Raw genomic sequence first — 22,174 nt, 5'->3', positions numbered from 1 at the left:
GACGGGAGCTTCCAGTTCAGCGCGACATCTTGGCGCGCAAAGTGTGGCGCAAGTGGCCGTGCGTTGGCGGTGAGAGTGGACCTCCGCGGTGGCTCGTGCGGTGGAGACCCATCGGGCTTCGAAGCTGACCCCTCGATCATCCTATTGTTTTTCCTCTGCGCCTCCAACTTTCTTTCTTCCCTCTTCTCACCTCGCTCTTCCACTTCGGACAATTTTCCTACGCCTCGAATCGCCATCATGTCTTCTCTCCCTCCCGTCTACATTGTTTCCGCCGCTCGCACGCCAGTTGGCATGTTCCAAGGGTAAGAACACGTCCACCGACATTGCACCCTCAACCTTTGCTGACTGTTGAATAGCTCGGTTTCGAGCTTGAGCGCTGTCCAACTCGGTTCTCACGCGATCAAGTGTAATTGACAATTCCTGTCGCAAGTCAATGGCTTCAATTGCTAACTAAACTAGCCGCCGTCGAGCGTGCCGCCATCAAGCCCGAGAACGTCGAGGAGGTGTACTTTGGCAACGTCCTCTCCGCCAAGTAAGGACAAGATCGAGCAATTTCAACAGAGGACAAGTTTGCTGATAGCCTACAGCCTCGGCCAGAACCCCGCCCGCCAATGCGCCATTGGTGCTGGTCTTCCCGAGGCCACCGTTGCAACGACCGTCAACAAGGTGTGCGCCTCGAGTTTGAAGGCCATCATCCTCGGTGCCCAGACTATCCTCACCGGCAACGCTGAGATTGTTGTTGCTGGCGGTACCGAGTCCATGTCCAACGTTCCACATTACCTCCCCAACCTCCGCGTCGGCGCGAAGTTTGGCGACCAAAAGCTGGTTGACGGTGTCCTGAAGGACGGTCTTACCGACGTTTACAAGACGGAGCACATGGGTATTCAGGCCGAGGAGTGCGCTCAGGATCACTCGTTCACCCGCGACGACCAGGACGAGTACTGCATCCGCTCGTACAAGAAGGCCAACGCAGCCCAAGAGGCCGGCCTGTTCAAGACCGAGATCGCCCCCATCGAGGTCAGCGGTGGTCGTGGCAAGCCCAATGTCGTCGTTGACAAGGACGACGAGCCCAAGAACTTCAACGAGTCCAAGACCAAGTCCCTGAGGCCCGTCTTCATTCCCGGCACCGGCACCGTCACAGCGGCCAACGCCTCGCCCCTGTCCGACGGTGCTGCCGCTGTCGTTCTGGCCTCTGAGGCTGCCGTCAAGGCCCACGGCCTCAAGCCCATTGCAAAGATTCTTGGCTGGGGCGACGCCGCTCAGAACCCGTCCAAGTTCACGACTGCCCCGGCGCTCGCCATTCCCAAGGCCCTCAAGCACGCCGGCGTTGAGCAAAGCGCCGTCGACTTTTACGAGATCAACGAGGCCTTCTCCGTCGTCGCTCTCGCCAACATGAAGCTTCTCGGCATCAGCGAGGACAAGGTCAACATCCACGGCGGTGCCGTCGCCCTGGGTCACCCTCTCGGTGGATCCGGTGCCCGCATCGTGACGACCCTTTTGGGCGTACTCCGCGAGAAGAAGGGCAAGATTGGCGCCGCAGGCATTTGCAATGGCGGCGGCGGTGCCTCTGCTCTTGTTGTCGAGTCCCTGCAGTAGGGGGCGAATGCAGTCTGAAGGATGATGAATCCGTGGTCGATTTTTATCTTCTTGTTTTAATATACGCTAGGTACTTTGGCGGCACAAGTGCAGCCAGCCGGCCGCTTAGATTTACGTTGTGGACGAGACATGCCGGACAGACAGCGCTGAAGTTGTAAAAGAGGAAGCATTGCAAAAACATCTCGATAGGCTTGTATTAATGAATGGCATGCATGGTGCGTACAGCATACCTGCATGGCAAGGCGTTGACTTGGCACACTTTACCTCCTTGCAGCGTTGAGTGACAGCCGACGACAGAGCCAACGTCCATGTGGATTTGTCCAAGCAGTCGAGGGCGTTTACAAATGCGCCGATCCGCCATTGAAGCCGCCAATGCTCGGGGATTTTGAGGGTTGCAGGTCGTCGGCAACCGAAGAGGCTGGTCCGACAGGCGACGGAGGGGACGCCGACGCCGTCTGGCAGAATCGAGGGCCATAGATTGGTGAAAGACTCGTCGAGATGTTTGAACGACACGGAACGGGTTAGAAGGTCGTGGACAGCAACCAAGGTGCTGATGTCCGGCTTGGTGCGAGGCAGGGCACGTGAGGAGCATTCTGGTGGTGAGACCGACACGCGACCTGGGGTGAGTGTTGGCTGGCTTGGCTAGAGTCCTTGTCGACCCCACACATCTGAGTGGCTGAGCGCGAGAGCGTTGCGCGGTAGGGTTTTGGGTTCAAGGTTGGCGATAGGGTTCGAGTTTATGTTTATTTTTGGAAAGGAGTGCATTGGTAGTTGTAGTTTGGACGGAGTAAGATGCTTGGAAGAGGGAGTGGAGGCAAAGGGGAAGGTGAAAACGACGGATTTGATGGTACTTGAGTGAGGAATCAAGTTGGGGAAGAAGTGAAGGAGAAGATGTGGTTGTCTTACCGATGGTGATGTAGAGAGTCGTTGGACGGGAGCGAGGAGCTGGGATATGTCGGCGTCTTTGTCAGCGAGATGAAGCAGGACGTTGATTTGATTCGAGGGGTTGTCAAAAGAGCGAGTGCAGCGGATGGGCGGAGACCAATGCAGGGGGCGGTGGTAGCGTGCGGAGCGGCGCGATGGATGGACGGAACAAATGGTCTTGGCTGTCGGAGAAGTTCAATGTCGAACGGCGGAGGAATGCCAGGAGACAAAGATGCTAGGCAACAAGTGGTGAGGCCAGGGCTGGCGCAGGCCGTTTGCGACAGGCGTAAATAGGTGTGGCACCGTACGGTACTGTGGCTGCTCTGCTGGTGGTGGCGCGGCGGTGAAAGGAGTGGGAGTGACGTTGGGGAGAAAGAAGAGACGTGGACGTGGATGACCCATGCCCCGCGGACTGTTGCGGCTGCCCATGCTCAAAGCATTTCATTTTCGCCCGCATCAATAATCAAGACATAGACAGACAGTCAGTAAATAGAAGACACCTTTCTCTACCCTCTGCTCTGGCGCCTCGCAAGATCATCGCCTGTTTCGCCCCAACAGTCACAGTACCTTGGCACCACTCCACCGTCGCATGACTGCTCAACTATAGTTGCTACAGTACGAGTCTGCGGCTCTTGCGGCGCCACCCGCAAATAAAACCACACCTGTCCTCTTTCCTTATTACGACCACCTGCATGCCCACGCCCCGGGCCAACTCTCATCACTCTGCCCACCTCGCCCAGAACTCGGGCCCTGCCATCGACACGCCCACTACACCACCGCCTTCCTAATGCGCCGGAGCGCACACGTCTTTTACCTGGCAGCCTTTGCGCTGCTGGGTGCCTCGAACGCCAACCACGCGAAGAGCATATCGTCAGACCGCGCAGCCCAGTGTGCTGTAAGGAAGCCCCCGGCTCGCCCCTTGCTTGCATCTTCAGCTAGCTAACTAACCTTTTCCCCAGATCGACCCTCGATCGACCGTTTCCGACGCTTGCGCTTCCTTTTCCGACCTCGAACGAATAAACGACGCCGTCAAGCCGCTGCTCGACAAGATCACCAAGCAGACCGACTTCTTCTCCTACTACCGCCTCAACCTCTACAACAAGAAATGTCCCTTTTGGTCCGACGAGAATGGCATGTGCGGCAACATCGCCTGCGCCGTCAACACGCTAGAGAATGAGGAAGACATTCCGATTGTCTGGCGTGCCGAGGAGCTGGGAAAGCTGGAGGGCCCCAAAGCCGAACATCCGAGCCCCAGAGACCGCGAAGAGAGGAACGGGAAGCCGCTGGCTGGGAGCCTGGGTGAAGATACCGCCGAAACTTGTGTGGTCGAATACGACGACGAGTGCGATGAGCGCGATTACTGTGTGTTGGACGACGAAGGAGCAGCGGCCAAGGGCGACTACGTCAGCTTGGTGGACAATCCCGAACGATTCACTGGTTACGCTGGTGCCGGAGCACAGCAGGTCTGGGAAGCCATTTACCGCGAGAACTGCTTTTCCAAGCCCAAGAAGAACGGCTTCTCCAGCTCGCCTGTGGGCATTGATGGCGGAAATAAGGCGGCGTTGGATCTGCGCGATGTGATGCGCAAGCAGCCGTTGCGGCAGAGCATCCAGTCGGCCATTGCTCACAACGACAGCCCGGCCGGCCGCGTTGACCAGCTCGAGTTTGACGACGAGTGCGTAGAGAAGCGCGTCTTCCACCGCGTCGTCTCTGGAATGCACGCGTCCATTTCCACCCATCTTTGCTGGGACTTTTTGAACCAGTCCACGGGTCAATGGGGCCCCAACTTGGCCTGCTATGAGGAGCGTCTCCACCACTACCCCGACCGCATCTCGAACCTCTACTTCAACTACGCCCTCGTGCTGCGCGCAGTCGGCAAGCTGCGGAATCATCTGCAAAGCTACCAATTTTGTAGCGCCGATCCGCTTGAGGACAAGTTTACCAAACAACTCGTCACCCGCTTGACGAACACGATTCCGTCCAACAATCGCGAAACCATTTTCGACGAGTCGGTCATGTTTGCCGACTCCGCAGGAATACAGCTCAAAGAGGACTTTAAACAGCGTTTCCGCAATGTCTCGCGCATCATGGACTGCGTGGGCTGCGACAAGTGCCGGCTCTGGGGCAAACTTCAAACCAACGGCTATGGCACGGCGCTCAAGGTGCTGTTCGAATACGACGAGCAAGACGCCGCCAACGCGCCGCCTCTGCGCCAGACGGAGCTCGTCGCCCTCGTCAACACGCTCGGCCGCATCTCGCACAGCCTGGCGGCCATCAAGAACTTCCGCCACATGATCGCTGAGCGCGACGCCTCGGCCGCGCCGCAGCCGTCCCCATCCTCGTCCTCGCCCGCCGTCGGCTCCTCCACCGCTGCCAGCCTGAGCAGGGCCTCTGGCACCGCGCCCTCGCCCAACGTCGTCGACAACATGTCCGCGGAGCCGTACATGCCGACGCCCCTGGCCGACGCCTACGCCGCGCGGCAGTCCCACGAAGCCGCCCTGGCCGCCGAACAATCCCTCGAAGACGAAGACGACGACGACGACGGATACCCCGAGTTTCTGATGCGGCCGCGCAAGGTCAATCCGACCATTACCGAGGCGATTGCCGAGGAGGCGGAGCTCATTTGGAAGACGTCGTGGTGGATTTTGGGGCAGTGGGCGGCGCTGCCGGGGAAGCTGTAAGTTTTTGCTCCCATCGTTCTTCTTGCTCCAATCCCGCCTCCGGGTGCTAACCTTTCAATCTCAACAGCACCCGCATCCTCATCGTCGAGCTCTCGCGCCTGTGGGACTTCTGGCTCGGCCTCCCCGTCAAGCCGCGCAGCTGGGAGCTCCGCATCCCGCGCCGAGAAGACGTCTACGGTGCCGGCGTCGTGCGGCCGGGCGGCGGCGGGCGCGCCAGGCAGCCGAAGCCAAAGGGGCGGACCGAGTTGTGAGAGGGAGTCGTCGTCTTTTTGCTTGCTTGCTTGCATTGCCCACTGCCCGCTTCTGATCTTTTGTTTGCACTGGGGTGGGGCGGCACGGTGGACATGGCGTTCTTTTGGTGCGGGCTTTGTTGTGACCACACCTGTCAGTCAGTCAGTCGTGTTGTAAGGTAGGTCGACTGCTAGGTTGGCGTCATCGTCATAGCGTGCGGCGTTGGCGTTTGTGGGGCTTGGGTCTGGGTCTGGCATCGTCTTTGTATATATTGTCATCATCATCATCATCATCATCATCATCATCAGATCAGAAAAGATCGGTGGCTACCTGGCATCATCATCGTGGCAGATAATCGTTGTTGCTTGTGCAAACACTTTCACTTCCATCCATCAAAACATGCCAGAGAAATAAAACGATTTCTACCAAAGCAGTGCTACTGTCACAATGCTCGCCGTGCTTCTCCCAGCCTCTTTACCAGCCCATCATCCATCGACTGTACATTTCATCTCGTCTAAACAGCAGCGACGACCTTGACCTCGGCCGCAACGGCGTTGGCCAGCTCGACGCGCACGCCCGCGCCCGTCAGCACGTGGATCCACAGGCGCTGGGCGTCGCTGAGGCGGTCGTTGGCGCTCTTGACTTCGACGAAGAGGACGCTGCCGCCGGCACCAGCACCTGCACGTCCTCCTCGTCCCGCCTGTGGATCCCCGGTCCGTTCGGCCGCGTCGGCCTGCATCTCGCACGTTTCGACGGCGTCATCCTGATGCGAGACACCAGCTGAGGAGGAGGCGGAGGAGGAGGAGGAGGAGGCAGCAGCGTCATCAACCCTCCACAAAAACAAGTCGGGCACGCCCGCCCTCCGGGCGCCATACTCCTGACACAGCACCCTGCACACCGCACTCAGCCCCTCGCCGCCAAAAGCAGCGAGCACCTCCCTAACGTCGTCCCAGCTCCACCGCGCCCAATCGAGCCCGACGACGGCCGTCCGCCGCTCGCTCTCGCTCTCCCACACGCCGCCCGCGATGCGCTCCGCCTCGCCGTTCTCGATCTCGGCGAGCCGGTGCCGGACGAGGCTGGAGCGCGCGGCGAAGAAGGCGTCGCTGGACAGGTCCAGCGGCGCCGACTGGTACGGCGTCTGGAAGACGTGCGGCACGTAGGCGAAGAGGACGTCGTGGAAGAGGAGCGCGAAGAGCGTCGTCAGGATGGAGCCTTCGGCGTGCGCGCCGCGCCAGCCCTGCTTTTGGTAGTGCGCGAGGCACATTTGCTCGACGGAGCAGGTGGGGAGCGGGTTAGATGGAGAGGGCGGTGTCGTGGTGTCGAGCCAAATGGTTTTGGAGCCGACGGACGAGGCGATGCGCGGCGTTGTCGTTGTTGCTGCAGTCGTTGCGGTACTGGATGAGGCAGCAAATGGGTCCGCTGGCCGCTCGATGCGCGTGCCCTCAATGTACACTTCCACCGGCGCGGCCAGACGGACATGCGTAAACGAGTGCTGCAGGCGCTTTGCAACCTTGAGACGCTTCTCCAGCTTGCCAACGCGCTTCTGCAGGTCGTAGTGATAGACGAGATGAGTGAGATGATCCTGAAGGCCCTCTTCGCACGTCGCCAACGCCACCTCTCGCCAGTGCTGCTTCTGCGCTTCCGCGCTACGGCCCTGCGTTGGTGTCAGAGCGGCCATGTAGTGCTCCTCGAGCAACGCTTTGCGCTGGTACCATGGCCCGCGGCGCGCGACGTGGAAGAGGCGTTGGGCGAGGAGTTCCGAGAGCAGCTCGTGCTCGCGCTTGTGGTTCTTGAACCGCCCAAACACGGCTGCTGCCTTGTGTGCGATGCGCGTATAGACCCATGCCGGCGACAACCGCCGCAGATATGCGCCTTCGCCGCTGAGGTAGATGCCGTCTTCTTTTCGCTGTTCGTCGTTGAGCAGCGCAAGCCAGCGTGGATACACTTCCTCAAACACTTCAAGGACAACCTCAAGGTCCTTGCGCTTAGGCGTGCCGTTGAACTCGAGGATGTTGTCGATGCGAAACTGGGTCCGCAGCGCGGCCTCAAACTCGAGCAGCATGGCACGCGAGGGGAATATGTTGGACGACCGCGAAACAACATAATGCGGAAAGTTGCGCCGCGCGATCCGTGCCAAGATGATGGTTTTGAGCGACTTTTCAGTCCACTCAGTCGAACGGTAGAAGACCAAATGCACACGTTCAAACAGTTTCAGCGCAGGCAGCGACAGGCGCACGCAAGGGCCCGTCTCGCCCATGATCTTCTTCAACCAGTGTGCGTCGCGATTGGAGCTCTCGTCCAACGGCGTGCTCTCGCGTGTGGTCTCGCCGTCGGCTTCAGACGTTTCCGTCTCGCCTCGTCTCAAGCGGCCCCAGGCGAGTCCGGTCTGCTTGCCACTCGTGCGTCGAAACGACTTGAGCAGCTCCGTTTTGTTCCTGCCTTGTACCTTGGCGTCTTTGGCCAGCGCCTTGAGCTCGTCCAGCTTGAGGAGAGACGACGCCTCTTCCAGCGTCGTGATGTGTTCTTCTGACCGATCTGCAAAGGTAAAGGCGTGACCGAGTGTTGTACCCTCTGGTGGCTCCAATTCGCCTGGATGACTTGTCTCTGCGACTCCCGTCATGGGCAGCGGCCTCTCTTGCTGCAGAGTCTTGACCGCGCTGTCCATGTCGGAAATGTCGCGTTGGTAGCCCAGCTTGCTGATACGAAACCAGGCCGACGTCTTTCTCAAGAACAGCCGTACATATCTGTTCCCATCAGCTCAAGCCTCGGCTCTTGTTCCCGCCGAAACCCACAAGTACTTTGACTCGTAATCCAGTCCTCTCCAAAAGCGAAACACTTCATTCTCCTTGTCGTCAAAGAGGTGGCTCTCCTCTTCTAGCACTGTATCCAGCGCCAAATCAAACGCGTCCACGTATATCGAACTCTGCGTGTATTGGCCCCTGCCCTCCTGACTCAGCCGTAGCTCTTCCTCTCCCGCCGCCGCTGCCTGCGCATGCTTGGCCCTTTCATATTCTTCGATGGCGTCCTCGTCAGTGGTGATGCCGGGAAGTGCAGTTTCGAGGTCGGTCTGGCGGGGTGCAGTCTCCTCTTCAAACGCGTCGTCGCTGTCAGGTTCGTCGTCCGAGTCGGGTATCACGCGGATTGATGGGCGCTGAGTAGGCGGCGGAGGATCTGGCTTTGAATTCACAGGTTTCGATACACTGGCAGGCGATTTCGGCGGGGTATCGTCGCTTTTATCGTCGGATATCTTGACCCTCTTGACCGGTCGGCTCTCCTCGTTGTCATTGTTGTTCTCTGGCCGCTGCCTCACAAGGAGGCCGGTCAGCTTAGTCTGCGTATCCTTTGGCGCCTGCTTCGGCATGGCATTGTGCTTTGATGGATTCTGAGGCCTGAGAACCATGACTGTCGCGCTGGTTTCACATTTCTGGGTAGGCAATCAAGCCATTGCAAAGCAGAAGGCGACGGGCGAGCGGCGGAGCGCAGGTCGCAGAAATGTGCAGGCGACCGTCGCCGCCAAAACTAAGATGGGCAAAAGATGTTCGAAGATGGAGCGGCAGGTACAATAATCAAAATGTCAACGTGCAGTGGAGAGTCAGTGAAGGTCGAGGTGACGCGCTGACGTTGTGGATCGCCACCCCGCGTAGTCAGGTGATGATGACTCATCGAGACGGGACAACGAGTGGAGAGGCAAAGGAGGATCCCAAAAGCAAAACTGACCACCGCAAATGTTTGGGATGCTCCATGTTTCGACACACGTCCGTTCTTTGGCGAATGAACATCTATTATTTCACCAAACCCCCGAGCAGCTACAACTTCCGGATCGAGCCATGATCAGCAGCGACGATAAGACATGGGCTGAATGGTGAGGCGAGGCCGAGCAGTAGTGGGGTGGCTTTTTTCTTTTCCTCACCTGTACTCCATCATTGACCTGCGTCTGTCACGTTGCTTTTGTTTCCCTATCGCCCTGATTTCTTTTCAAGGCTGGAAAGGGCGCGGGATGCCACTTCAAGGTCACAGAACAAAATTGCAAAACGCGCGTCATGGACATCCAAAGGATTGACATTGCAGGGCTCGTCCGAATCGTGGGCGGCACCGACAACAGAGTGAGTGCAAATGACGAGCGAGATCCAGCCCCACCATCCGGTCCATTGCTACCAACGCCCGAGCCATGTCCGTTGCCCACCAAACCCAAGATAGGTGCCGTTGCATGTCCATGCAAGCTCCAGCCCAGCCATCTAGCCCGAGACCAACAACGCAAAGGACTCCGTGCAAATGCCGCCGTAAAATGTCGTCCTGTGGCCAGGACGCCCTTGGTATATACCAGTCATGAAGAAGTCGTCAAAAGAGTGGGAGAAAGATGATAAGATGATGCACAAGAAGAAGAAACAAGTAAACACAGGTGCTGCGCAAAAGAAGCGAAAGTAAATGATTGCGCAGCCCAGAAAAACGAAGGGATGAAGTGAAGTTGTTTGGCTTGCTCCGAGGAGACGATGGGAATCGGCAGGTAAGCTTACTTCGATCAAGCTGCCATGCAAAGCTTGTCTCATCTCCCACTAGCATGCACGTCGACTGCAAAGTTGGTCGACGCGGCCCGTTCTGAGCGCGATGCCGGCAGACGCTACCACGACGAGCGCTTATGCTTACGCGGAAAGACGCACGGGACGCGCGTTGCGTGCATATGGCGAAGTGCTCCTCGCAGTGTAGTTGGCAGAGTAGTTGCCCGTCGAGTTGGTTGCGTTGGGGGCGGGCACGGGCGCTGGCAGAGTTGCGTTGTCGGCGTACTGATAGACCTTGAGCGAGTTGATGAGCCAGTAGGCGTCCTTGAAGGCACTCGGGTTGTTGGCCACATAGTCGTCACAGGAGTCGGCCTTGGAGGCACACGTCGAGTCGGAGCTCCAGCTGTTGCCGGCCCAGTCGCCGCAAAAGGTGTTGTCAAACACAATGGTCAGGTCGGAAAAGTGCGTCTCGACGTCACAACCGCCGAAGTGGGCCCTCGGCATACCCCAGGATTCCATGGTGGGCGTGCCGGCTGCGATGTCGGCGGGGATGTTGGAGCGGTCGAAGAACCAGATCTGAATGACTTGGTTGACGGGGTCAATCTGGGTCGCAAAGACACCGCCCTTGTTTGCATTGAAGCCCGAGTAAGTCGAAGTCGAGTCATCGTGGACGGCGCAGCCCGTGTTACCGTCGGCATAGGCGTAGCAGTCGGTCGAGCTCACAGTGCCAGCCATGGCTCCGTGGGTGGAACTGATTTGGCATCCGTTGGCCGTGTGGAGCGTCATCTGGTTGGCAGACTGGGCGTTGACGCCTTCGAGAATGTCGATCTCTCCGTGCTGGGGCCACTCGGGACCAAACATCCAAAAGGCAGGCCAGGTACCGCAGATGCCACCGGGGAAGTGCTCGAGATCCAAGATGACGAGGCCAGAGCTGTAAGAGGCGGTGCTGTTGAGGCGCACGCTGGGACGGCCAGTGGAGGTGATGGTGCTGGTGTGGTCGACACCAATGTAGATTTGGTTCTGGGGGGTGATTTCGGTCAGGGCAGAGGTGTTGGCCGTGGCCGAGTCGACATAATCGACGAAGCCTGGAACTGAAATCAGCAACAAACCCAAGTTGGAGAGACGGTGGAGTCTAGTCACCGTTTGTCGGGTCGGCTCCGTCGTAAAAGTCAAACATGTCGAAGAAGTTGTGGTGGGCATAGTCGTGCTGAACGAGCCAGCTGCCAGCTTTGGCGACTGCGGCCAGCGCAGAGGCGACAATGAGGGTGGTGGAGTGCATGGTGAAGTGAAAGGAGTGGAGTAGCGTGCTCGCACGCAAAAGGTTGAAAGGAGCGGAGGTAGAGAAGGAAAAGTCGCTGGTCGCAGACTATCAGTCACTAGCACGGTCAACGGCTGGTGAAGAGCAACAAGACAGATTTTGGGATGCAGGAGGAGCATGCTAAATAGTGTCGACAGCGGCAGGGGTGGATGCAGCTGAGGCTGCGAGACAAGGACAGAGCAGAGGCCATGATTGGGCGTGACGGTGTAGGGCAGCAAGGACTGGACATGGACGTGGAGACCAGTGGCAGGTGCAGGTGGACGACAGGCGCTGAGTGTTGCAGCTCAGAGGCGCGGACGCGGATGCAGGAACGCGACCTCGATTGGCTGTTTGCTGGACTGCCGCTGATCCTGCAGTTGCACACCAGGGCGGTTAGACGTGCGCCACGAGTGAAAGAAAAAGCACCCCCGCCGACCTCACCACAAGGAATTCCAATGACGATGGACAACATGGACTGAGAGAAGGTTGGTCCCTCGACGGCCCGAGAGCTTGACCTGGCCTGACGCCCCAGGATCATGCCCGCACCCAAACCACTCCTCAGCTCTATTTCCACGTCCGTCCGTCCGTCCGTCTTCGCCTCCACTACTTCACCCCTCGCCTTGCCGTCCAGCCACGTTGAAAATTTCGTCTTCTCGTCGTCGCCGCTGTGGATTTCCTGTATCACCTCTGCCCGTCAAGTGCCAATTGGCTTTCTCTCCAGCCTTCCGCAGTCCCACCGCAGAGATGATCACTGGCCCCTGCACCGAAACCTTAACTCACCCACCCTATCCTGCGGGAATAAAGACACCACCCAACTGACAGCCGGAACAAACCGACCACCTTCTTCTACAGTACCAGCCTCGTCATCCTCTCCACCGACTGGCCGTGTTTGAGACCCCGCTCATCTGCATCACCGCCAACGCCCTTGCAGACTTCTTGGACATGCCCATCCGTCACCCCGACGCCTCCTGCCGTCCGCCATGTTCCTCTGCATTTCTCAATCCATCGGCCATCCACAAACGCTCCCTCTCCCACGCCACCCTCGCTGACGTGGCCTATATCGCCTTTGATATACCGGCCCGAATCCGCTTCCTTTGCATTGCCGTCCCCATGACACGGCATCGACCCGTTTGCCCCCAAGCCTGCCATCCAACTGCATTGGCTAGTCTTCCGCGCCAATGCAAATCATTCCCGCAGCACCAAGACACGATTTTACCCTGGCCAACGGCAAGCGAAACCCCCAAGATGGCTACTGGCAGTACAGTATCACTTTGACTGACGATTTTCCATCCTTCATGTGAAGTGCTCTGGCCGCTATGTGGCACGCCTGTGACCACGTGGAGCGACGGCTCCTATGCCTCTTCTGTTCTGCCAACGCGCCACGCTCGGTTCGCAGGCCCGGGTGCCGGCAGCAGCGCTCCATCTCATCATCTTGCAGTGGCTACGGGCTGCGACAGGCCAATTGCATGCACGACGCACAGCAGCCAAAATGGCATATCGGATACACAAATTGAGGGCCGCATACAACACAAGTCGAACAGCCCATGTGACGCCAGCTCTAGCACAACCAAAACGACGTGTGGCTTTTCGAGACTCTTAAATGAATTGACTAGACATTGAAACCACTATTAAGATTTACTTTGATAATAACTTTCAAACCCAAGACAGCAGCTGCATCCTTCGTCTGCCGCTCCGTCCAGTTTCAACCAAATCGTCTTCCCGCTTTAGACGCCCCAGGACCTGCCTGTGCAGCTCTTCCAAGTCTCTCAGGTTGTTCTTCTGAGCTTTTCTTTCCCGAGGGTCCGAATCAGCCCGAGGCGTCGGCCAGGAGTTGAAGCATATTTTGAGACTCCTCGTCAGTCGGCTGCCTCCCTGTGCTGGCGATGGAGGCTTGTCTCCATTTTTGCATTGCCAGAAGAACCTTTTGCTGCTGCTCTTCCGAAAGCTCAGCTTTCTCTGACTGAGGCCCTGCTCTACCCTGACCCGACTGTCTTGGGGGAGTCCCAGCGCCGGTTGGAGATCCTTTCTTCGTCGGGTCAGAACGAGCACTGTCCAGCCTCCCTGCAGCCGACGCCTCGCCCTCCTCTGGGCTAGAAGGAGGCGCCTGGTCAGTCTGAACCTTGTCCTTATCCCCTTTCGACGTGGCAAGTTCGAGAAGTTGTGGCCCTGAATATGCCATACCCGTTCCCACACTGTTTGCCGTCGTCTGTCCTACAGTTCTTGCCGCACTGATTCCAAGTTTCTTGAGCCGAGAAGACTCTGCTTGACTCTGTCCGTTTTTGGGTGGAAATGGGAACCCTACTTGACCCTCCTGTTGTTCATCTGGGACTGTCTTTGGCGAAATCTCAGGCGAATCTTTCCGGCCCTGCTGTTCTCCATCTGGGACTGTCTTTGGCGGAAGCGGAGGTGAACCTTCCTGGCCTTGCTGACTTTCAAGTGTCTGTGAACCGGTATCCTGTGTTCCTCCCTGATTCTTTGGGCGCCTGCGGCTCCCGAAAAGATTTTTTACGTTGTTCCACACTCTGGTCAACCAATTCTTCTTCTTCTTTCCCCCGGTTCCACTATCGCCATTCTTTCCAGTCTTTCCACCATCTTTGGATCCAAAGACTCTTGACAATCCCGTTCCCTTTCCGGTCCCTTCACGATCACGATCTTTGGATCCAAGGATTCCTGGCAATCCCTTTCCCTCGTTGGTCTCTTCACGACCACTATTTTTGGGGCCAAGGCCAAAAGATCCGTTCCCTTTTCCCTTTCCCTTGCCCTTGCCCTTGCCCTTTAACTTTCCGAGAACTCCCCGTTTCTCCAGGCTCCGGGTATCAAGCTTTGCCGGCCCATTCCCCTCTTTCAGACCTCCGTCAGAAGGCCCAGTTTGATCCTGTACGTTTTGGCGAGGAGGACCTGCTTTCTCTGAAGGATCTGGGCCCTTTCTTTTCCTAGAGCCTGAGTCTGAAGACGAATCGGACAGCTGGCCGGGCTTCTCTTCAGTGATCGACGAGAGTTTTCCGTCGTCAACCTGGCCAAATTTCCTCATCAATTCCTCCCGCCAGTTCAATTCCAGCTGAGAAGGCTGTTGACGGCCCGAGGGAATCCTTGATTTGTCTGTCATTTCTTGTTGGCGGGAGTCCTGGGTTTGCGTCTTTGGGTTCTTGGCGGAATTCTTCTTCCTCCCCTTGAAAAGCCCTGAGAACCAGTTCCCGATGGTGTTGAAGAATCCTCCCGATTTGCCACCATTTCCACCCTCACCCCCTGATTCGTCCGAGTTCCCGTACCCTGATCTGCCCGACGCTCGGTCCTCTCCAGTTGGGAGAAGGTCCCCTACGCCTCCCGTCAAATCTGATTGCACGAAGTCCACGGTCGTCGATGTTTTTGGAACCTTGCGGGGTTTCTTCCTCCCCCCGAAAAGGTTTTTGAGCCAGTTCACGATGCTGGACCAGAATCCTGCTTTACCTTTTCCCCCTTTTCCAACAGTTCCAGTCGGTCTAATCTTTGGGAGCCGTCCACCCGCTTTAGCTTTATTGACGGCCGGTTGTTCTCTTTTCTCCAGGGCGTGTTTACCGCCATGCCCAGTGACGAACCCATCATCCGCTTTTGGCTTGCTGATGGCGTTCGTCAGGTCGAGCTCCTTTGGTGGCGTGGACAATTGAGGGAATTCCTCCAAGAAGGGACCCTTTTCGGCGTCTTTGGGGACTTCAGCCACGACGGCAATGGCCTCGGCGTAGGACGTCTTGCCGTCAACGAAGGCCGTGGACATGTGCTCGACGTCCCTTTCCTGCTGAGGGGTGAGCGGTTCCTTGGATTCCTCGCGCTTGACGTGCGTCGAGACCAACTGCCCCTTTGTAACAGCATGATTGACAAAGAGCTGCTCATGGGGGGACTGGAAGCCAATCAGCCATGGGAAATTCAAAGCAAAAGGGTCAGACGTACTGTCAAGTGGGCCAGTTTGGTAGTCAGATGGTGGTTCGGGTCGACAAGGACCGCCGTGGAGCCCAAGGCACCGGCGTTGATTGGCACGGCCGACACACCTTGACTGCCTAGGAGGCAGACGAGGTAGCCAGCGACGGCACACAGGGCGGGGGACTGCGGGGGGATCCGCATTTTCAGGGCAGTTTCGAGGAGACGGACGAGGCTGGCGAAGTGTTGGGGGAATAAAACGTGAGGGAACTCAATTATTTATAGACGAGGCGCGAGCGAGCTATTGAAATCAGATGCACGATACCATCTCTCCGCTGTAAGAAAAGTTCGAACTAGACGATGTCACTATCAATAGCCATTTTAGACGCCCCGCGGTACGGTCGTCTTCATGGAGAATGAAGCACTCCGTCAAGCTGGGGGAGAACTGTAAATTCAGGGCGGCATGGTGACGCTATTATGATTTTAGTCCACCATTGCTTTTCTCATCTACCACAATTCTGTTTTCCAGGGGAGAAATGGACACGTGAGAGCGAGGAACAGCAATTGAGAAGAGAGTCCGTATGATGGATGATGGTACGGATACATGTGGTTCTGCAGTCGGAAAGCGGGGTCGAATCGCAAGAGTGGTTGCTGTTACAAAGGAGAAAGAAAATGGACATTTGGATGGACCAGGAAAGCTCATCCAAATGCGAGACCAACCCTTACGGGTCATGTGAAAAAGAAGGGATGCCAGAACCGTGGTGCGCCAGGTTGACAATGTGACTTCCCTCCGGTCCCCTTTACCTGGTTCAAGACATGCCTTGGTACCGTCTTTCCAAGTCTATTCTTCTGGCCCGAAGACTTTGCGACCACTCCTACTCCATACTCACATATTCACATGGAGGCAAATTTCCCGCTGGCGTTATCGTCCACATGGTGTGTGGTGGGGTGGGCAGGGGCTTCCAATTCCGGCCTTTGTTGCGTTGATGTCTTCCTTTGGTGGCAGGTGGCTTGTGAATATCATCTTCTGCACCACCCTGGCTTGCTCGTAGGCTTGTCCTGCGCGACAAAGTCCTCCTTGCCTTTGTCTTTTGCTGAGCGCTCGAAACCGCCTCCGCTGCAGCCCTATCGCACATGCGTCCTTCCGTCACGGCACGCGCAGTACCGACAAGCCACTTCTTTGGACCCTGTGTTTTCCAGTCCGCTTCTCCACGTTTGATGCATCCAGCGAATCTGAACTTGTTGCCCATCGGCAGCATGAGACCGACACAAAGGGAGCCGATGGTTCACTGTCCTGCTGATCCCCGGTTTGCCCGAGCGGGGATGTGGTCAGGGAGCATACAAACAACAAATGAACCCTGGAAGCGTCCATCGATAAAGTCCACATGCAGAGTGTGCAGAGAGACGCCCGCTTCAAAACACACAACCGCGGATGGTGTGCGCCGTGCGCCGTATGTTTGCGTCGTGCCCACATGGTTTCCCTCCCCATCGGCATCTTTGTCCTTTTTGCCGATGTCCTTTGTTCCTTTTTTGCCTTGATCCGCTTTGTTGTGTGTGCAGCAGTGCTGCAATGCCTTGTGACGGTGAGGTCGCCGGAAGTCGGGTAAGCAAACAAGGCCGTCTGGTGAGAGTGTTTGCGCCTTGAAAACATGGAACATTCCAGCATCGCGGAGGCGCTTTGACACTGAGCCTCTCGTGACTATGTCTTGTCGAAGAGGCCATGATTGCGTGAAAGCAATTTGCTGATGGGTGGGTGGAAGCAATCTGCCGATTGCTCGAAGTGATGTTGTCTTCTGGCATTGCCGCTGCACTCCAGTTTTCGCCGTCCAGCACGGCAGGCAAACAAACGCCAGAACACCATCCCGACGTCGGCCCTCTTTGCGCCTGTTGTTTGCGCCTGCAGCTCAGCAGGCGCTCGACGGGCGCTGCGGGCGCTCCCAATCACCACCGCACAGACCGCACCGCCCTCCTATAAATACGTCCTTCGTCGCCGCCCAACTCCGTTTCCTTTTCTTCTTCTTCAACTTACCTTCTCGTGGCGACCTGCGGTCCAGAAGCAGCGTCTCCCGCCACGGCTGGACCGGCATTGCACAACGCCGCCGTCTGCTGGGCGCCGACACTCTTCGGGGTGTCGGACGGGGCAATTTTTGATTCCTTCCTTGCATTCGGCCACTGCTGAACAAGCCGTGGCCCTTTGCATGCCTTTTTCATTCGCGCGCTCGCCTTGTGCGGACCGTGGGAGATGGAGGCTTGGTGGTTTGGTTTGGGTTTGCTGTGTCGAAGCTGTGGACGCTTGGATGCCTGCGTGGGTTAGCAGACTGGGGCTAGGATAGAGCATGCCATTCATGAGGACGCAGACGGCGAGCAGTCAAACGGAAGTGTCTCAAAGACCAGCCATTACATCCCCCAAGAAGCTCTCTCTACAGCGCGTCCGACGGACTGACATCTTTGCCCCAACTGACTTCCCTCCACAGAAACTCGCTTCCATCCTCACCCGTCACGGCCGCGTCGTCTCCAGTCAACCCACACACCTCGCCCCAGCCTCCGACGTTCTCCAGCTTGGCTCTCACAAGCTCCGCATACTCGTCAACCTCGCAGCTCCTACCGGGCCCGTCCTGACACGCCGCAACAGGATACACGACCCCGTTGAACAGCACCCTCACGAAAACGCCGTCCTGACTGGCGCCACTCTCGCAACTGCACGTCAGCCGCTCGAACTCGACCGTCCCGCGCATGGGTACCACGTTGCTCGCTCTGAAGGTGCGATTCAGCGCCTGGCTGGCGCCCGAGAGCGGCGGCTGGTCGTCAAACACGCCCGTCGCCGCCGCGAGCTGCATGGTGGGTCCGTCGTTTGTGAAGGCCGCAATCAGCGGGTTTGGACGCCACAACGACCCCTCGCTTTCACCGCTACAATCATCGCCACTGCTGCTGCTGCTGCTGGAGTAGTAGTCGTACACGGCGTCCGGCCCGTCTGCAAAGCGGCGCAGCAAACCCAGCAGAAACGGCGCCATGGTAACGTTTCCGACGGGATTGCCCGGCCCGTGGCCGTACCAGTAGCGCAGGTCCTGGGCGTACTCGTAGGCGAGGATCTCAGCGGCCGTGAAGACGTCGCACCACGGCGAGCGGCGCTGCGTGATTTGCGTCTCGAAGCCGCAGAGGTACGGGAAGATTTTGACGTCCGAGGTGTTGAAGAGGCTGAACGATGGGGAGGAAGAAGAGGCGGATGAGAGGAGCGCGTTGATGCGCGCCACTATCGGCGGCAGGTACACGGCTTCCCACTCGTCGAGCGCCGCGCCGCCGCCGTTGTCGTCGAATGCTGGACACGCGTCCGACGGCGAGAGCGAGTCGCCGCCAGGCACGGCTTCTGGCGCCGTCGCGTTGAGCACTATGATCGTGCCGTCGACGGTCGTGTTGGAAAGATAGGACCGCGTGAAGAGCTTGGCCGAGTCGAGCACGCGCGGCGATGATGCATACAGGTTGGACCACAGGGTAAACGAGTCGTCGTTGGAGGGGAATAGGTCAGGGTAGCGCGCTCGGTAGTGCTGGCCCATGGCCGCCAGTTCGGCGTACCCTGTTGCTGAGAGGTTGGCGATTTGCAGCGTTGGGTTTGTGAGGACAGGCTTCCAGGTTGACAGGAATTGTAGCTCAGGGGCCACAGTGGAGAATTTCGCCTCTTGGATCTGGATATATCTGTCAGTCTAAGGTTTTGGTTGCCTTCTGGCTGGTGTGGGAGATTGAATGCTCCCCATATATCTCCCTTCCCCCGGGTTTTGGAAAATAATGTCAAATCTCTTTGCCTTTGGTTGCTTTCCCTCACATCTCTCATCCTTATCCCACCCAGACTCCCAACGAAATGAACTAACGCACCTTCTTCGCCAATGCAGTCCACTCAGCATACGCCCCCTTATCCGGATACCGACTGCCATGGCGCGAGGCAAACGCCGCCATGTCGACCTCGCACCCCACCGGCGGCGCATCATCAATGCCAAACACATTCGGGCCTGCTTTGGCCGTCAAAATGGTAACAGAAAGACATCGAATCATTCAAGGAGACAAGGAGGCAAAGGCAAGATAACACGAAGGATGAAGATAAACGTACCCTCAAACCACTGCCCGTTGCCGCCAAGGTGTTGCAGCACGTCGAACGAAGCGGCAGCACCTCGTGCCGCGACAATGGCGACAAGCGTCGTCGTGGTCCTCATGGCGGCCGGCGAAAGATCTAAACTTTGGACTGGCTTGCTTGCTTGCATCAGTACTTACGCGGCCGGCGGCCATGGCTACCCTTATATCTCTACTCGTTCCCGTCAATGTGACTACGCCATTAGCCGGAGACGAGCCAATGCAGGAACTCGCGCCGGATCGCGGCACAGGTTCGTCAGGTTCGTCAGGTCGGGCAGGTGGAGAAGGTACCGGGTGGCTGTCCAAGAGGAAGATGTGCACAGGGATCACTCAGGCACGTTTCGCCATGATTGGACACCAAGTAGGCGGCCGGATCTTACCATCCATCCATCGCGGGGCTCATCGCCTCGACGTCGTTTGCTGCAAGCGAGGTCATCGTTGCAGGGAAAAGGCCGTCTGCAAGTCGCTGGTTGGACGGTTCAATGGCAAAAGAGGTTTGCTCACCGGGCATTTCGTCTTTATTCCAGCTAGTTGTCCACCATCACTGATGCTACCACATCGTTCTCCGAAATAGCCATGCCCCTCATACCTCCCATTTGCAACCTGACCCTAACACCAAACCTCTCTCTCTCCCTCTCTGATAAAGCCCAAACTTCGGCGCCGATGTCGTGTGGTGGATAATGGCGAAGATCTAGAGACGCACGAAGCCGATGGAGTCAAGCAACATCACTTCAAGCTAACGGATTTGACGCGCTTAGCAAGTTTTTCGCTTTCTGAAGACGAAGATCCGACTTTGCCGTTCGTCTTGTCGGACGAGGCGCCGCCGGGAAAGGAGGCATCAAAGGTGCGTTTTTTGCGGAATTGTGGTTGCTCACCGGCTTCTCTGAGAATCGTCAAAAGCGTCGCCCAGCCTGGAGTGTGCTGCAGTTGCGAGCCGTCCGCCGTGTTGTGGTCGACTGCGATGCGACACAGCAACTCTTCCTCTTCCTGCAAAAAGGTAAGCAAAAACCACAATGATGGATCGCACAACTTGCCTTGCTCAGTACTCCGAGGCCATGGACAAAGGTAAGCAAGTGAAAGTCGGCAACTATGCCAACGCCGCTTGGTGAACTCAAATCTGCACCACGTGTCTTTGCACCCAATTGCTTTGCAAGAGCAGTTATCGTCTGCTCAACACCCAGTGCTTGTCGGTTCTCGATGGGGAAGCCAGCCAGCGCAAACTTGGGACTCGGGTTTGTCGGGAAGCCGTGCGTGAGGGTCGTGAGGAGATAATCAACAGGGAAGGCGGGCTTTGCATTCTCCTGCACATTAGCACCGTATTCGTTGACCCGCCGGTAAAAAACTTCGGGGATGTAGCGAGAGCGGCCGAGCGTGCTCTCCTCTTCTTCACTCTGGACCAGCATGACTGTTGGATCCGCCGACGGCTCGATAATGTCGGCCCTGACCATCTCCACAGCGGTGGTGGACGCTTGGTACGATGAAATGGCAATCTGGCCCTCTTCATCGCCGCTAACGACGCATGTGACAAAGTTGGATCCGAAGCGCCCCGTCTCACTCCACTTTGTGTATCTGGGGAATTGAGCCTGATATCTTGCAGCAAAGACGACCTCGAGAGACGAGAGGTAGTATGAGTCTGCGTGACGCTTGCAAATGACGGAGCCATCGCCTGCGCCAGCATCCAAGAGGTCCGTGTAGATGACGCCGATTCGCTCCAGGCCACACTGTCGGGCCACCTCATCCACCTCTTTTTCATTCTCCCATTCTTGCAATGATATGCCATCCACTTCATCCACCTGCGGAGGTTCGTATATCGCTTCTACCACGGCCTTGGTGCCCAAGGGAATCTCCGAATACTCTTCGTAGCGTCCGTATAGGAAACCTAGGCGTTGGTGCCCCGAAGATCTCCAAAAGTCTAGCAGGCCGTTGATGAGGTCGGGAGAAGCAAACTCGACGTGGTCCACCATGCGATACTCTTGCGGTTGCAGTGAAATAGCGCTCGGCTGGCACTTGGTGCAGATTCCCTCGGGCCATGGCGCGTGTCCAGATGGGCAGTCGGGTCGCACACGGTAGTAAGGCTCACTGAGCGGAGGCATGTACGAGCTTCCGGACTCGGGCTTGTTCTTGCCGGCGTTGACCTTGCGGAGGTACGCGTGGAACGACATGTGCTTGATCTTCTTTTCCTTGAGGTAATTCGAGTCGTATGGCTCGAGGGGCATGCAGTAGTCGCACATGCCCTTTGGTCCGTGTCTGCACATCTTTTGGTCCTTGGGCCTCGAGATCTTGCCATCCTGTTTGTCTAACCGGTTGTCGAGGGGCGATTGTGTGACAACCTCCCATGGATTCTTGATCAGCTTGGTGGCACCGCCGATGGGGACGGACGGGACATCTGATGCAGAAATGGCTTTGCCGTTGAGGCGCTGGGCCGTCGAGGAGCTCGCGGCAGCTCCATTCGTTGCGGTTGGCTCCCGACAGTCGAGTACGAGTTCCGAGCCATGCCTATATCGGTGGTTAAAAATGTTACTCGGGTGTATCACTAGCCTTACCTGACTCCGAGTTGCTCAAACGTGTGACCGTGGAGGGCGCTCAGCGGTTGGGTTTCTGAGCGTGCAGTCTTCAGGGCCACGGTGATGGATGCTGGGTCTATGCCTGATGGAAGTTTCTCGATGATTTGCGACGTGATGGAGGAAAAGTCATCTTGAGCTTCGACGGTGAGGCGGAAACGCCCGAAGCGACTTTCGAACCGGATTATCATGGTCGTGAAGCGAGTGAGAGGAGATGGCGAGCGATGGGCGTGAGGGGAGAACGGGAGTGGTAAATAGGAGGGTGTTGAGGTGAGTGGATGGCGCCGAGGTGGTGGAGTAGCAAGGGCAAAAGGTGTTGAAGATGCTCGAAGCTGCAGTCAAGCTCCGTCGTGGTGGTGGTTGAACGCGGCCAGGCGT

The 22,174-nt window shown here is 57.4% G+C and overlaps 6 protein-coding genes across 6 annotated transcripts; 2 read left to right on the top strand and 4 right to left on the bottom strand.

Moving 5' to 3' along the window:
* The first annotated feature begins 7 nt into the window (after window positions 1-7).
* On the top strand, window positions 8-1,694 carry J3D65DRAFT_262983 (acetyl-CoA acetyltransferase IB). The gene is made up of 4 exons (XM_066794903.1): window positions 8-302; window positions 357-406; window positions 460-532; window positions 588-1,694. Exons 1-4 carry the CDS (start codon window positions 238-240, stop codon window positions 1,594-1,596), a joined length of 1,197 nt encoding a protein of 398 aa, XP_066657951.1. The 5' UTR covers window positions 8-237; the 3' UTR covers window positions 1,597-1,694.
* A 1,613-nt stretch (window positions 1,695-3,307) lies between these two features.
* On the top strand, window positions 3,308-5,452 carry J3D65DRAFT_548723 (endoplasmic reticulum Oxidoreductin 1-domain-containing protein; the record flags this gene model as incomplete). The annotated part of the gene is made up of 4 exons (XM_066796920.1): window positions 3,308-3,415; window positions 3,480-4,874; window positions 5,004-5,197; window positions 5,269-5,452. The coding sequence occupies 4 exons, from the start codon at window positions 3,308-3,310 to the stop codon at window positions 5,450-5,452; spliced, it is 1,881 nt and encodes a 626-aa protein (XP_066657950.1).
* Window positions 5,453-5,714: 262 nt separating this feature from the next.
* On the bottom strand, window positions 5,715-9,018 carry J3D65DRAFT_617195 (uncharacterized protein). The gene is made up of 2 exons (XM_066799532.1): window positions 8,225-9,018; window positions 5,715-8,176 (listed from the first exon to the last, which is right to left on the bottom strand). The coding sequence occupies exons 1-2, from the start codon at window positions 8,830-8,832 to the stop codon at window positions 5,947-5,949; spliced, it is 2,838 nt and encodes a 945-aa protein (XP_066657949.1). The 5' UTR covers window positions 8,833-9,018; the 3' UTR covers window positions 5,715-5,946.
* A 1,054-nt stretch (window positions 9,019-10,072) lies between these two features.
* On the bottom strand, window positions 10,073-11,629 carry J3D65DRAFT_650298 (putative endo-1,3(4)-beta-glucanase; the record flags this gene model as incomplete). The annotated part of the gene is made up of 3 exons (XM_066802429.1): window positions 11,069-11,629; window positions 10,215-11,013; window positions 10,073-10,121 (listed from the first exon to the last, which is right to left on the bottom strand). Exons 1-3 carry the CDS (start codon window positions 11,205-11,207, stop codon window positions 10,073-10,075), a joined length of 987 nt encoding a protein of 328 aa, XP_066657948.1. The 5' UTR covers window positions 11,208-11,629.
* Window positions 11,630-17,536: 5,907 nt separating this feature from the next.
* Window positions 17,537-19,318, bottom strand: J3D65DRAFT_665745 (acid phosphatase PHO12 precursor; the record flags this gene model as incomplete). The annotated part of the gene is made up of 3 exons (XM_066802862.1): window positions 17,537-18,796; window positions 18,984-19,117; window positions 19,216-19,318. 3 exons carry the CDS (start codon window positions 19,316-19,318, stop codon window positions 17,537-17,539), a joined length of 1,497 nt encoding a protein of 498 aa, XP_066657947.1.
* A 643-nt stretch (window positions 19,319-19,961) lies between these two features.
* Window positions 19,962-21,987, bottom strand: J3D65DRAFT_644770 (NPL4 family-domain-containing protein; the record flags this gene model as incomplete). Its single annotated transcript, XM_066802172.1, has 3 exons — window positions 19,962-20,222; window positions 20,270-21,731; window positions 21,779-21,987. The coding sequence occupies 3 exons, from the start codon at window positions 21,985-21,987 to the stop codon at window positions 19,962-19,964; spliced, it is 1,932 nt and encodes a 643-aa protein (XP_066657946.1).
* Window positions 21,988-22,174: the final 187 nt, after the last annotated feature.

The sequence above is a fragment of the Phyllosticta citribraziliensis genome (assembly GCF_038025025.1).
Source record: "Phyllosticta citribraziliensis strain CPC 17464 chromosome Unknown J3D65scaffold_3, whole genome shotgun sequence".
Lineage (NCBI taxonomy): Eukaryota > Fungi > Ascomycota > Dothideomycetes > Botryosphaeriales > Phyllostictaceae > Phyllosticta > Phyllosticta citribraziliensis.
The sequence above is the reverse complement of the archived record's forward strand: the minus strand, read 5'-3'. Positions and strand labels throughout refer to the sequence as shown.

Excerpts from the sequence above, each read along its gene's own strand:
- J3D65DRAFT_262983 (XM_066794903.1), top strand. The coding sequence starts at position 238 with ATGTCTTCTCTCCCTCCCGTCTACATTGTTTCCGCCGCTCGCACGCCA. Across the intron at positions 407-459 it reads CGGTTCTCACGCGATCAAGT|CCGCCGTCGAGCGTGCCGCC; the intron begins GTAATTGACAAT and ends TAACTAAACTAG. Across the intron at positions 533-587 it reads GGCAACGTCCTCTCCGCCAA|CCTCGGCCAGAACCCCGCCC; the intron begins GTAAGGACAAGA and ends GATAGCCTACAG.
- J3D65DRAFT_617195 (XM_066799532.1), bottom strand. The coding sequence starts at position 8,832 with ATGGTTCTCAGGCCTCAGAATCCATCAAAGCACAATGCCATGCCGAAG. Across the intron at positions 8,177-8,224 it reads GATTACGAGTCAAAGTACTT|ATATGTACGGCTGTTCTTGA; the intron begins GTGGGTTTCGGC and ends TGATGGGAACAG.